We start from the raw sequence: 14,220 nt of genomic DNA, 5'->3' as shown, positions 1-14,220 counted from the left end.
AACCTAATAACAAACTTCTGCTTTTGGAAAATGAAAGAAGTTGTCCATTTGCCAAACAACAAAATTATTTTTGAGTAAAGTACAGCTATTACACAACTTCATACATTTCAAATGTCAATCTGCTATCAACTGGACATATCTCAACAAAAATTAGCTAAGAAATGGAAAAGAGCTTTTTCTTAGTTCTACTTGAAGTGGTAGTATTTGCCTATGGCAACTAGCATCTTTATCGCATAAATCAGTAAAGCCAACTGAACTGATAACAGAACACGGTTTTGAACATCAAGTAAAGAGATCTGGGTGATCAAATAGTCTTTGAAACCTGACAGCTCCTATCACTGCCATGCTTGTTCAGAAATGAATAATGAGTATTACAGTATAGTTCTGTAAATAAATTATTTTCATATTCTGTAGTATGCCAAGACAGTTTATTATAAGCCTAGACAAAAGCACTGAACACAGCTGTTAGTTCCGTACCAATAAAATCTTAGGTATCAAATTATAGCTTTAATGGAAAAACTGTATTTATAAAGAAATTATAAAGTATTTTTTTCACATTGGATATTAAGATCAGAAGAGTGAGTGTGTGTGTGTGTCCTAACCACGTGGAAAGTTAACATTTTGAAATTATTTTCTCATTCTTCCACAGCCACCAAAACCCAAGAAAATGTACTTGTGTTTACTGGTCTCTATAAGTGATGTTGATGAAATACTACCATTCAGATTTAGCACTTTGCAGATCCAAAAAAAAACCTAAGTCTAAAAACTAAACTCCTAAAGGAACACATGGACAATCTATAAAGATACAAAAGAGCAAATCGTTGCATATATCTGTGTTATTATATATGCTATCACATAAAAAGAAATCATGCTTTAGTTGGCATGTGTATCTTGCAGAAGACATTCAACCATCTTGTAACTACCTGTTGTCCAGATAGTGTGAAGTTGGAGCTAGGCAGCCAGCAACCAGAATATGTTCAATTGCAAGCATGAAGCATGTGAATTCTAGCCAGGAAATTCAAACTGCTGTTTATGTTCTGCTTATGTTTGAAGCTAAACTGAAGTTCAAGTTCCCTTAAGAATTAACTGTTTTAACCCAGCTGATAAGTTGTCTCATTCCTGATTTTAAAAATAATTCCCATGCTACTACTGTCAAGAGGAGTTTAACATGAATCAATACAGAAAACACTGTGCCATGATAGCAGTCAAAACTGACCAGAACACTGCAAGTAACTACAGCAATAGAAAATATCTGAATCGGCCAACAGCATTCCCAGAAGGGTAACAAAAGAAGTCTTTTCATACACTGACTCCTAAGGGGAAAGCAGAATATGGAGACACACCAAACCAGAAATACAAGCAGAACTAGTAAACCCATTGGTGTCCCTGCCAGGTGATTAGAACTAGGTATCTTTAAGGTCCCTTCCAACCCAAACCATTCTGACTTTATGATTCCATGAATTTGGTATGCTGCTTCCTAGGATATGTGGCTGAGTCACAGGACAACCCAAAAGAGATCTTAAGAACTAAAAGGGTTCATATTTGCATTTTTCCTACCATTATATATTTTTCAGCATTAGCAAACTCCAAATTTCAATGTGATGCAATGAACAATAGAATAAGGTAAAACCAAGCAAATGCAGTATCAATGTCAATTATGTAGATATTAGAAAACATAAATGCACTTAGAAACTTAGGTTTCTATGCTGACTGCCCCATCTTGCTTCACAATGTCACTTCACAGCAGCAAGAGGCAAACTTTAAATTTCTTTTTCTGGAGACCGGTAACGAGTGGTGTCCCTCAGGGATCGGTGTTGGGACCGGTCTTGTTTAACATCTTTGTCGCTGACATAGACAGTGGGATTGAGTGCGCCCTCAGCAAGTTTGCTGATGACACCAAGATGTGTGGTCCGGTTCATATGCTGGAGGGAAGGGATGACATCCAGAGGGACCTTGACACGCTTGTGAGGTGGGCTGATGCCAACCTTATGAAGTTCAACCACGACAAGTGCAAGGTCCTACACCTGGGTCGGAGCAATCCCAGGCACAGCTACAGACTGGGCAAAGAAGAGATTCAGAGCAGCCCTGCAGAGAAGGACTTGGGGGTGCTGGTCGATGAGAAAATGAACATGAGCCGGCAGTGTGCGCTCGCAGCCCAGAAAGCCAACTGTATCCTGGGCTGCATCAAAAGGAACGTGACCAGCAGGTCGAAGGAGGTGATCCTGCCCCTCTACTCTGCTCTTGTGAGACCTCACCTGGAGTACTGTGTGCAGTTCTGGTGTCCTCAACATAAAAAGGACATGGAACTGCTGGAACAAGCCCAGAGGAGGGCCACGAGGATGATCAGGGGACTGGAGCACCTCCCGTATGAAGACAGGCTGAGGAAGTTGGAGCTGTTCAGCCTGGAGAAGAGAAGGCTGCGTGGAGACCTCATAGCAGCCTTCCAGTACCTGAAGGGGGCCTATAGGGATGCTGGGGAGGGACTCTTCGTCAGGGACTGTAGTGACAGGACAAGGGGTAACGGGTTACAACTTAAACAGGGGAAGTTTAGATTGGATATAAGGAGAAAATTCTTTCCTGTTAGGGTGGTGAGACACTGGAATGGGTTGCCCAGGGAGGTTGTGAGTGCTCCATCCCTGGCGGTGTTCAAGGCCAGGTTGGATGAAGCCTTGTGTGGGATGGTTTAGTGTGAGGTGTCCCTGCCCATGGCAGGGGGGTTGGAACTAGATGATCTTAAGGTCCTTTCCAACCCTAACTATTCTATGATTCTATGATTCTATGAGTCTATGATTCTAAAACTGTAATTTGAAACACCTGCAGAAAACTTTCAATTGTGGATTTCTACACTGGTATTCATTTATTGACAAAAAATGTAAGGTAAATCTCTTTTATAGAGCAAGCAAGCAGATTGACAGCCTATCAATATACTTTAGCTGTTGGTAGCTATAAAAAAATAAACTGTATAAAATTGTAGTTCTAATGGGGTTAGAATAAGTTAAAGACAACACAGGATTGAAATTATATCAGACAATAATGTTCAAGTGATTAAATCTTTAAAGAAAATGTAAGCTAATTACCTACGCACTGGACTGGACAAATAAATGATGAGAAGAATGCATGCACAATGAAAACCTTTTTTCCCTGATTACTTTTGAAATTCATATATATTATATAAGAGAAACAGCCAGGATGTTTTAAATACATAACATATCCATAACCAACTTGTGGTTATGTCACTGAGTTACTACTTGAGTGTCACATCCTTGAAACACCTAGTATACTACTTGTACAAACACAAAAAAAGCAGGTAACAGCTTTGACCTTCATAAGCCACATATAACCTGGACTAAGTGAGAGGCAATTACATCCTGAGGGAAAGTGAAAGACAGACGTCCCCATGGGGGAGCCTGTGCACCATGGCAAACTTAGTAGAAGGAAAGGAAATTATAAATATTCCATAAAACTCAAGTCTTCCAAGTCTGTTTTTTCAACATCGACAAAATATACAGATTTTAGTTCCTGGCTTGATTTTTTCCTAGGTGCTCTACATGTCTCAAAGATCAGGCTTAAGAGATAAGGAAAGTGGAGCTCATTCTTGAAGACAGCAGTTGTTTGCTTTTCAGGAAAGCATTTAGTACAGTAGATGAAGTCTGAAGTTCAAGCATGTGATTCAGAGATTTTTATGGTTCCATTATGGGACAATATGTTATAGAGGCTGTCAAGTTATTTTATCCTTACCACTCAGGACAGAGTGGGTCCATTTGATCCACATAAAAAAAAAAAAAAAACCCAGAAAATTTTATTTCAATGAGAAGTTTAGTGCAGCGATTATTTCAGGGTTAAGTTATTGGCAAAACATTTTGTTCAAGGTCAGATCTCCCTCTAATATAGCCTGCTCCTGAATGATTACTTTCCATGTAAACCCAGAATAGTACAGTATGTTACATGTTTCTGTCCACATTAATGTTTAGGGACTTCTTTGTCCTGAGATTCTTACATGCTTTCACATGTAACTTTAAAGAGATGATCAAACAGTGAGGTTACAGACCTCAAACAGATGTTAAAGGACAGAAGCACTAAGCTACCAGTGGAGGAATATCTTTTTAAAAACTGTTATTACATCTCTGATTCCTCCATCTAATATTCCTTCTGCTACACAGATACTAATTACCTTTGGGCTTGCTCATTTGATACATATAATATCAGGACAATTATTTGTAACTTGTATTTTACATTTCAGGTTTTTTTCTTACATTGTACACTGGAGAACAGATTGTACATACCTGAAAGTTTCTCTACCTTTCCCAGCTATACTACTTAATCTGTTAAAAGGAGATTTGCACAACTTGACTGTACTGGTTTTATACAATATCAAATAAACCTTATTTCCTTTTCAATCACTTCTTTGATATTCCACATAAATCCCTAAGGACAATTCACTTCAGTTGCCTGATGAATGGCCTTACAGAAGACCCTATTTCTCCTCTCTATGTATAAGAAGAGCATGGGATAATTGCTTAAATTCAGAACAAGACTTTTACATGCAAGGTCAGTATATGCAGAAAACCTTTCCCACTAGAGAATCTATAAATTTAACTCAGAAAGGCTTTTATTGTGGCAAATGGCCAGTGGCTGCAGCTGTACAGTTAAAAATAGAAAGGCAACAGCTAATATAAATTAACACTGTTAACAACCGTCAGCCAGCAATGACAAACCCACGGCCTGGTACTTCACAACCCCTTGAAGTGGTACAATTACTATCATATTTATGAAAGTCAACACTGGTTTATGCTAAAACAGCAAATAATTTAAAATAATGTCAAAATGTCAAAGCAGTTCAATTTCAACAATTATTTTTTCATAGATGCATTTTTCTTTTGAGCAAATATTCTTTAAACCTTTTTGACAAAAGTATTTTCCTTTCCAAAAGCTTTCTAGCTCCATTTCTGAGTTCCTATTACTGCCCAGATATACAAATACTCTTTCTTAGTTTACATCTATCTATACATATATACATGCATGGAAGAAATCTATGTCTATTTCAAAGCTATTATATTCTTTAAATACATGAAGCTTAGGTTCTTAAACTAAATTATTTTACTCTCAGATGTCTGTTGGCTAAGAAAGTTACTCCTTCAGACCTGATACAAATTTCCTACTGGTGCTCAAATGGGCATGTGTGGACATAAGCATGAAAATTACTGAACTTTTTATATGACAATCTTCAAGCAATCAATTTTTGAATCCATACAGAGACTCTAATGTGAATACTAAGTAGTCCAAGTGGAAGACTACCATTCCATCAATCTGCAGAAGAAAACGAGTGTTCTCTAGTGTATGATCAACAGAATGGATTTGAACAGGATCCAGAGTTCCCAAGCATGTGCAATATCGGGTGGGTGGCGGTGGGGATATTCATATGAAAGAGGAGTGATATGTTTCACTTTTATGGCCATGGTGTCTTGGGTTCAGCAGTAGCAGTCATTTTTCTCCTTCTTAGGAGCTAGTACAGTGCTGTGTTTTGATCTTTTGGCCTGAGAACAGTGCTGATAATGCCGATGTTTCCAGTTGCTGCTTGAATGTTTGGTCTGGCCAAGGACTTTCTGAGCCTCATGCTCTGCCAGGGAGGAGGGAAGGCCAGGAGGAAGCAGAGACAGGACACCTGACCCAAACTGACCAAAGAGGTATTCCATACCACAGCACGTCATGCCCAGGATGTAACTGGGAGTGACCCAGAAGGCCTAGGGGGACTGCTGGGTTGGACAAGGTATCAGTCGGTGCTCTGCTGGGGGGAGTGGGGCAAGTTATCAGTCGGCTGGTGCTGAGGTGTTGTATTCTTTCCTCTTGTTATTTCCTTTATCATTATTATTATTGGTGGTAGCAGCAGTGATTTGTGTTATACCTTAGTTACTGAACTGTTCTTATCTCAACCCGTGGGATTCTTTTTTTTTTGCATTCTTTTTGATTCTCCTCTCCATCCCTCCATGAGCAGGAGGAGGGCAGGAAGCGGGGGGAGTGAGTGAACGAGGTTTGTGGTTGGGTTTAAACCACGACACATGGCAAAAGTGAAAATACAAAATTAAGATCAATTCTGCAACAGAAGCATTAATGATTAACTTATACTATCCAGTGTAATTTCATTTTTTGTATTTATAACAAATTCAGGTTTATAAAGGGTGTACATAAGCACTGTGATTTCTGAATTGTAAAAATTAAATAATGAGTTCATAAATTAAGTGCATAACATTTCAAACACTATTTTTGTGAAATTATTAAGCCACTGTTCACATAATTATTTCAGATATGCACCTCTAACTACTGAAGTACAGTTTTCAATCTACTAACTCAGTAGTACACAGAACTGCTGAAACAATCTTCTTGTTTCCTGAACTAGACACCTACACTGATTTAGTGATTCACCGTAACACTAACAAAGCTTTGACACACAGGAAAGAAAAACATTTAAATTATCTTGTTTTGGTTTTGTTTTAAAAAGGTCGTATGTTCAAACTGTAAGAGTTTTAAACTGGACAGTGCTACAGTAACTTTTAGTGCGGAAGGTCAAAAATTGCCTATTTACAGAAGCAGTATTTTCAGTATTTTACTGGAATGTAATCTTCTGCTCAGAGAAAAAGCCTGTGCTTTTTAAAACATTTTCTTAACCTATTTAAATTTCCATACTTAATTCTCATCTGGAAAAATAGTAGACCATTTTACTGATGTAAACAGGTTGCCTAAACATGCTTCCAATACAAACAGCAAAAGCATATGTGCATGCCCTGTTTTGCAAACAAACAAGCAACCCCCAAGCAACTTCTAACAAACTTCAGTACAGTAATATTAATGTCATACAGTTGTCAAAATATGAATCCAAAATATGTCACCACTACTGGCAAATCAGAAATAGCAATGTATTTGCATAATACATCTCATCAGCCAATGATCTGAGATAAACTTATGCATTACAGAGCATTAGCAAATATAGAACAATTTCAGACATACGTTTAATCCTGGTCTTGTTTGGTATTTTTATTTCCAGTAAAATAATGGAGAATAGAAATGTGCTATGACCCTTGAAATTCAAAATGTGTTACCAGCTACATCAAAATGCGGCTTATGAGCATAAAAGCCATACACAGACTAAGATCCTAGCAGAAGCACTGCTATTTCAAACTGTGGAATGTTCTATCTTTTTGTATACAAAAAGATGCTACTCCACTGCTAACTAGTGAGCACTTCCATCACCCTTATCCAAACAAAGCTTTGGGAACAAAGCTGAGCAGATAACACAGATCACACTGAACACAGATGTTCAGGTGTACATCTGAAATACAGTCTTGGTATCTGCTGCTATTAAAGATTCCAGATGGAGGCTATCTTATAAAACCCCATGGCCCTCATTCCTACCTCTTACCAACATCAAAACAACCCCTCTAATTTCTAGGTGAAACACAGTATAAATGTAAACTCTAAAAAAATACTAAGAACAACATAAACTGAAAAAAAATCACCATAAGTTGACCTAAATAACCAAGTTTCCTCCTAAGAGATACCATCCATTGCAGAACACACACAGTAACCTCCTACTGATTTCTGTCAGTGGTGACAAGCAACCAAGAGGTGCTTGGGGCAGTCACCACAACGCTTCTGGTTGAGCAAACTAAAAAAGTTAAAGATCCAGATATAAGATCCATAAACGCATATGATTAAGCAAAAATATCTGAATCTATAGGGCACAGTTCTACCCACTGCAGAATATACAGAAAACCTACAAATGACTGAAGTAACCCGCAAAGAAGCATATATGATTTTTAATCAAAAATTACAAGATTTGCAGATAAAATGGTAAAGAGAACTAAATTACAACTTATTACTTCAAGAAATAGTTACTATGATACTTACCACTGTGAAATTCATAACCTTCAAAATCCATATTGTCATTGCTAAGTTAACAATCATGGTAACCAACAGCAGAAGGACAAAGAAGTATAAGCACCTCTTTCGCCATCCATAAATCCCAACTGGGTAAAACTGAGGATGTTCAGTCCTTGGAAGGCTGTTCTGTTGTGTTGCTAATATATACTGCTCTCGTGTCATCTGGAAAAGAAAGACAGATGTATAAGTAAGCAAATGAGAGGTCTTTTTTTCACGGATTTTATTACATGACGATTATCTGACAAAGTAGAGAAAATCAGTTTCTATGGGCACAGAACAGATACATTCATTCAGCATAAAACCCATCAATGTTATTTTCCCTACATATTTAGTAAGAATTTGGTGGGGTTTATTAATCTAAATTTTTGGTTTGATATTTCAAATTGGATTTGCATTTTAAACTTATCAGCAATAAACTATAAAAAAAATTAAAGTCTGTACCTCATTTTATTTCTGAAGACTGCTTTATTGTCATTTACAAGGTCATGTAGGAAAATACAGTTTTGGAAAAAAAAAAGTCATGTAACTTTTTTTTTGCTGGTTTTGGCTGAGATAAAAGTAATTTTCTTTCATAGTAGCTTATAGCCAAAACCAGTACACTCTTGTTTAAAAATAGAACTCTATTATTTCTAAAATACCTCTGTAACAGATGAAATTACTATTCTTTCATTGCAGTTAGTAAATTAATAATTTATGCCATTATACATACAGACATGTTTTATACAGAAGTATGCCACTGTATATACTATATTTGACACAGTAAGAAACATAAAAACCCTTCAAAGCTTTAATTTTGGCCTTTATGAGATATGGATACTACCAACATCCATTGTTTTCCTGAACCAGTTTAAGTTCTAGCAAACAAGCAAGAAGTAACTGCAAACTGCTTAAAGAAGTTACCATTAATTCTTAGTTCTTCTATAGAACAAAAACTGTCTATTGTGTTTGATATGAAACCATTTGACATTTTTTACATACTTAACTTTCTTTTAGAGCTGTTACCTGCAAAAAAAACAAACACAGAAATAACAAAAAACCCCAAACAATAAACATAAAACCAGAGTGATCAGGTTTATGCTTAAAAACTACTTTTCACTAAAAGAAAGTTAAGAATGCATAAGAGATCAGTTGATTCAATTAGAAATAAAAATCTTATTAAATCCATTTGAAGGATCAAAGAAATGTTGATTTTACAAGATTTTTAAAATTTAAAGCTCAAAAATGCTTATGTAAATCATCCATATTGTTAGATATTTATCCAGACCAAAACTGTTGAGGTTTTACCACACAACTGTTAATGAATGAGATAGTAATAGCACAAATGAACCCAGTATAATGATAGCCGCAAGTCATAGAATATACATTCATACTAGAACAATACATGTATCACTGAAATAAGTCAAACAGAAATAATTATTTTCTAAAGCAGGTTTTAAATAAGGTAGCAAACAGGCATTTTGTCATTTTTATTCAAGCAGAACTGCTTCTCTTTTCCTGTAATTTCAATTAACTGTAATGTTTAGCAATTTATTTACATAGTAAACCTTTACAAACTTCCCTCCGTGACTTTTCTCAATCCTCCCAGAGCAAAACGTCAACAGGCTTTAAGACCTTAAATCAAACTCTCATCACATCATGGCAGTATTCATCCTAGCTGTGTCTGAATGTCTTATGAATTAAGAAACCGAATGCATGAAAGGGTTAATCATCTTCCCCCTTATAATGAGTTTCTACACATTTATTTTACCAGGCATTATAACAAAAATGCAATGCATGATTACATTTTGAGATTTAAAGTAATTAGTATTTTTTACACCACTTCCATTAACTTGTGACCTTAGTTTATCTACTACTTATGAAAGAATTATCACTATTAGAAATAGTTGAAAAGTCAACTTCCAGATAGTGAGAATGCTAAAAGTAGCACTGTCCCTGAAATAATGAATGTGGCCCCATGAAACATATCCTTTGCAACACAGTCATTAAATACAATGAAATTTTATTCAATCACCACAGTCAGGCATCAGTCAGTTTCCTCAGTGTATACTGTTGAATTGACTGAGGCTTTGTGATATTCCTCTACAGCCCATGGAGGTCTACAGGAGCAGATCGCCACCCTGCATCCTGTGGAGGAGCAAACTAGAGAAAAACTGAAGAACTGAACCACTTCAGTCTCATTCCACTGCCTTCCATTTGACATTACTTTCAGGTTTGGTTTTTTTTTTTTTTTCCCCTGTTTGAGAGACAATACAAGTTTGGAGGCATTACAACGAGAGCTGGTCAAAAGTTACTTTTTCTAGTTCATGTTCTCTCCCAATTTCTTTTTAGGTTTCTGAGAAGCTCAAGTTGAAGGTCTCAAGAGTTCCACAATCCCTGCAGCAAATCCTGTGACTCAGATTGCTTAGAGACCCACAGTGCTCTCTAATCTTGCCCAGATTTTCTGCTAGCTTCAGTTAATACACTTCACTTGACAGTCCTTACTATTAACCAAGCTTTCATACTCCTACCTTTTAGAAAAATATTACCCAGTTACAGATTTTCAAGTGTTTAATACAGCTTGCATTCCTGAGAGTACAGAACAGAAAAAGCAAACTATGTTTAAAAAGTCAATAAAATGATTAAAAGTTGTTTTAAATTTTCAGTAAAGAGTGCTCTTTTTACAAGCATGTTGATTCATTGGAATCTACCCATTTGAATAAACTCCTATTAAAGTGGAGATGGCTGTCATGAGACATTCACTCATACTTTGGGGTGAAAGAAGAATTATTTTTTATTTCTTTTAAGAACGTCCAACATTTCGTAGGACATTTGACGTGTAGAAGTTTAACACAATTATTTGACACTTTCATAGATGAAATAAAAATAAAAGCATTCTTTCTATGACAATTATTTTAAGACTTCAATGTTTTTGCGATATTTCTTATTAAAAAGTAATTACTGGCATAGGCATAGCAAGACTTAAGTAAGAAAATAACCTTAATGGTGGTAGAAATATACCTCTGGGATTGATTTCATAATTGTTTAATTACAAATGGAAGGTATTTATTTAAAGCTCGAAGCAATTTTCAAGTCTGACAGGATATTATCACAAGAAATACTTAGCTTTACTCAAAAAAAAAACCCCTATGAAATCAACATCTAATTCAACAAATACAAATCTGAAGCTGTTTATTACTCACATCATTAAACGGATAAGCCAAAAACCAACGATTTTTGTTACCTCGGGTATTATGCTTGTAGCCCAGCACATGACACCGCTTCTATGCATTTTCATTACTGACTGATTCTCCATGCATTACTTTCTTAATCCATAAGCAGAATTTAAAACATAAGGGAACTTTAAAATACAAAACTATAGCATGACAGCATGTAGACCCAACAATGATTTGGCTTTGTAAGGAACATAGCAATCAAATGAGCTGTAGAGGTGAGGAGACAGAAGAAAAAAACATAACTAGCAGGGGAAAATCTTCACATTAGCATTTAAAGAAAAAAAAATATATCAAAAAGCAATCGGCTTATAACTAGCTATAGCTCCAGACAACATACAGATGATTTACCAGAAACAGCTGGCAATCTCCACTCATGCTGACAGTAACACAGCCTCTGGCCAGCAGCTCATGCTGTCAACAGTTCTTTTTTTGTATGGCACTACAGCGGGTCATACATTTTGCTTTACTCTACACAGTATGTGGCATTAATTAAACTTAGAGTTGAAATACTACTTTACTGTTTCCTTTATAGACTTTAGCTGAAATTTTAACATATGTAGTGAAAAGTATATCACACAGAGCAGGAAGCAGTATGAGATCCATAACATTTCTTAGGCAGCAAATACACAAATAGTACTTCACACCTCAACCTTCACTCTAAAAATCCAGAGCTGGGATGGAATCAACACAAAGCTCATATTCATATTACAAAAGTAAATATGAAGATGGCAAACAAGTGGCCTGTATGTCTTGAAAAGACCTTATGAATAAAATTACATATTTTCTTGGAAAGCTTTTCAAATGCCAAACACCTATATACAAAGCTCTTGCTGTTATATACAGAATGTTTTGAAGCAGCTAAATTGTTTCTTCACTTCTGCAAGGGTTTGGTTCTCTACAATTGGTTTCAAAAATATTAGAGAAAGATGTTATCATCTTGAGTTAGTGGGGATCATGTTAACTACTGTGAATAGACTGGCAAGATATTGAAGTAGCATTCGCAGAGAATTAAACATAGGAGGAGAAGACCAGCTTCCTCTGAAAACATCTTTATCTGGGCTACACCTGACACCTGCAAAGTCTTCTCCTTACAATATTAGCCATTTGAGCCTTTCTAAAGGCAGCCAAAAGCATGTCAGCAACTGACCATGCTATAAATGATCGCTGGGCCACAAAGTGTTGATTAGATATGATAAAAGCTATTTCACTATTGTATGTTATTGGTAACGGAAATAAGCATAAATCTTCATTGTCCTGATGGACAATTGCACACTTGCCAAATTTTTTTCTATGTTTAGTACAATCAGGATCAATTGCTATTAAAACTGCTACAATAATTCAAAAGCATTTGTAGAGTACCTTCTCCAGGGTAAACTGTTGCAACTCTCTCAGCCTTTCCTCACAGGAGAGATGCTCCAGTCCCTTAATAATTTTCATGGCCCTTCACTGGACTCTCTTCAGTATGTGCACATCTCTCTTGTTCTGGGGAGCCCAGAACTAGATACAGTACACCAGGTGTGGCCTCACTGGTGCTGAATAGATGGAAAGAATTATCTTCCTCAGCCTCATGGGAACACTTCTGATGCAGCCCAGGGTACTCTTAGCCTTCTTTGTGGCAAGCGCACATTGCTGGTTCATGTCCTGTCTCCTACTGACAAACACGCACAGCCTGGATACAGACACACACCACTTAATTAAAAAAAAAAAAAAAAAAACACAACACCCTATACTTAATCCTAAAATTACTCTCTTCAGGCACTGATTACTGAGTAGAAAGTACTTTATGTGTGCCCTCAGTCAAGCTTTAAAAACCACTAAAATTTTGGAAAGATTTTATGCTCCCTATTTTATGAGTAGGCCACATCCTAGAGTCAGTAATACACTACAGTGAAAGTAGATTCTGGGGAGGCTTCACTCATTCAGCCTTCTATCTCCAACTTGAAAATCTTACTTCCAGATTGAAGAGAGACCCATTTCTGCCAGGAAGAGGTGCCAAATCCAAGGGACATCAAGATTCTAAACTGAGTTTGATTCTGTTTTGATTCAGCCATGGATTTTTGCCCTGATCACTTCCAGAAATGGAGGTGCAACTGTACTCCAAACTGCAAGATTATGTTTCTTAACCCCTTTGCACCCCTGAAAATCTGAAGTAAAGAACATGTAAATAACTTCACTGTCAAGCTGTGTATAAAGTCAGTTGATTACATAATTTGTGCAATTTGAGTAATTTGGAAGAACCTGGGTTTTCTCCTTGGTCAAAAAGAACAGTTTTGACACCAACAAGCCTTTGTCAACAAGGCTTGAGTCAGTATGTCTTTACTGACAATTTGCTTGGCTTTATGTTGTCAATTAGAATTCCATTTTTTTGCTTAGTCATTACAGTTAGATTACTACAGAGACTTCATTACAGCCACAGGCAGGACAGCATCTGAGGTACATAATTTTCTTCCTATGATGCCAGTACTCACTAAATAGTTATTGGAACAATTGTCTATAAAAGGACAATAAATGTTTGCATCTCAATATTGTTCTCCAATAAAATTATCACTTGACAAAAATGGATACCAGTAAGCTGATAGTGTTACCATTATTACTCAGCGAGAACATTTATGGCTGTTCTGTGTTTAATATACTTAATTGTAATGTTCACTGCGCAATGAAGTTCACAGCATGTTATCAAGAATAAATAATCATGTAATGAACAGAATCATATTTTTTTTCACTATTCTGTGACTTGGAATGTTTCTAAATAATAATGTGCTATACTGAATTCTTTGGGAAGCTGTATTCAAATGTATTTTTATTAATCAGATAATTTCAGTATACTTTCAGTGTATTTTTAAAGAAGCTTTTGTTTCAAAAGCTTACTCATTACTTCACTTGACTTAGCTTTATAATAATCTAAATTGCATGTGGTGTTTTAGAATAACTTCTGAAGTGTTCTATCTAGCTACACTGCCAACATGTCATATTATTAGCATAACTGTAAATTAAGCTAGGTGAGATTGCAGAAGCAGTCTAGTAGCAGCAACACAAGATTCAGTATGTCTGAGCTGCCTTACAGAAAAGCAGA

General features: G+C 36.3%; 1 protein-coding gene across 2 annotated transcripts in view; it reads right to left on the bottom strand.

Moving 5' to 3' along the window:
- SGCZ (sarcoglycan zeta) overlaps nucleotides 1-14,220 on the bottom strand; it is a 321,303-nt gene that overhangs the window by 211,584 nt on the left and 95,499 nt on the right. For both annotated transcript variants that reach the window (XM_065665260.1, XM_065665261.1), the window contains exon 2: nucleotides 7,903-8,097. In XM_065665260.1, the coding sequence (XP_065521332.1) occupies nucleotides 7,903-8,097 (195 nt within the window). The remainder of the gene's footprint in view (nucleotides 1-7,902; nucleotides 8,098-14,220) is intronic.

The sequence above is a fragment of the Lathamus discolor genome, chromosome 1 (genome assembly GCF_037157495.1).
Source record: "Lathamus discolor isolate bLatDis1 chromosome 1, bLatDis1.hap1, whole genome shotgun sequence".
In the NCBI taxonomy this organism is placed as follows: domain Eukaryota; kingdom Metazoa; phylum Chordata; class Aves; order Psittaciformes; family Psittacidae; genus Lathamus; species Lathamus discolor.
Note: the sequence above shows the minus strand (reverse complement) of the source record. Positions and strands in the feature narration are given on the sequence as shown.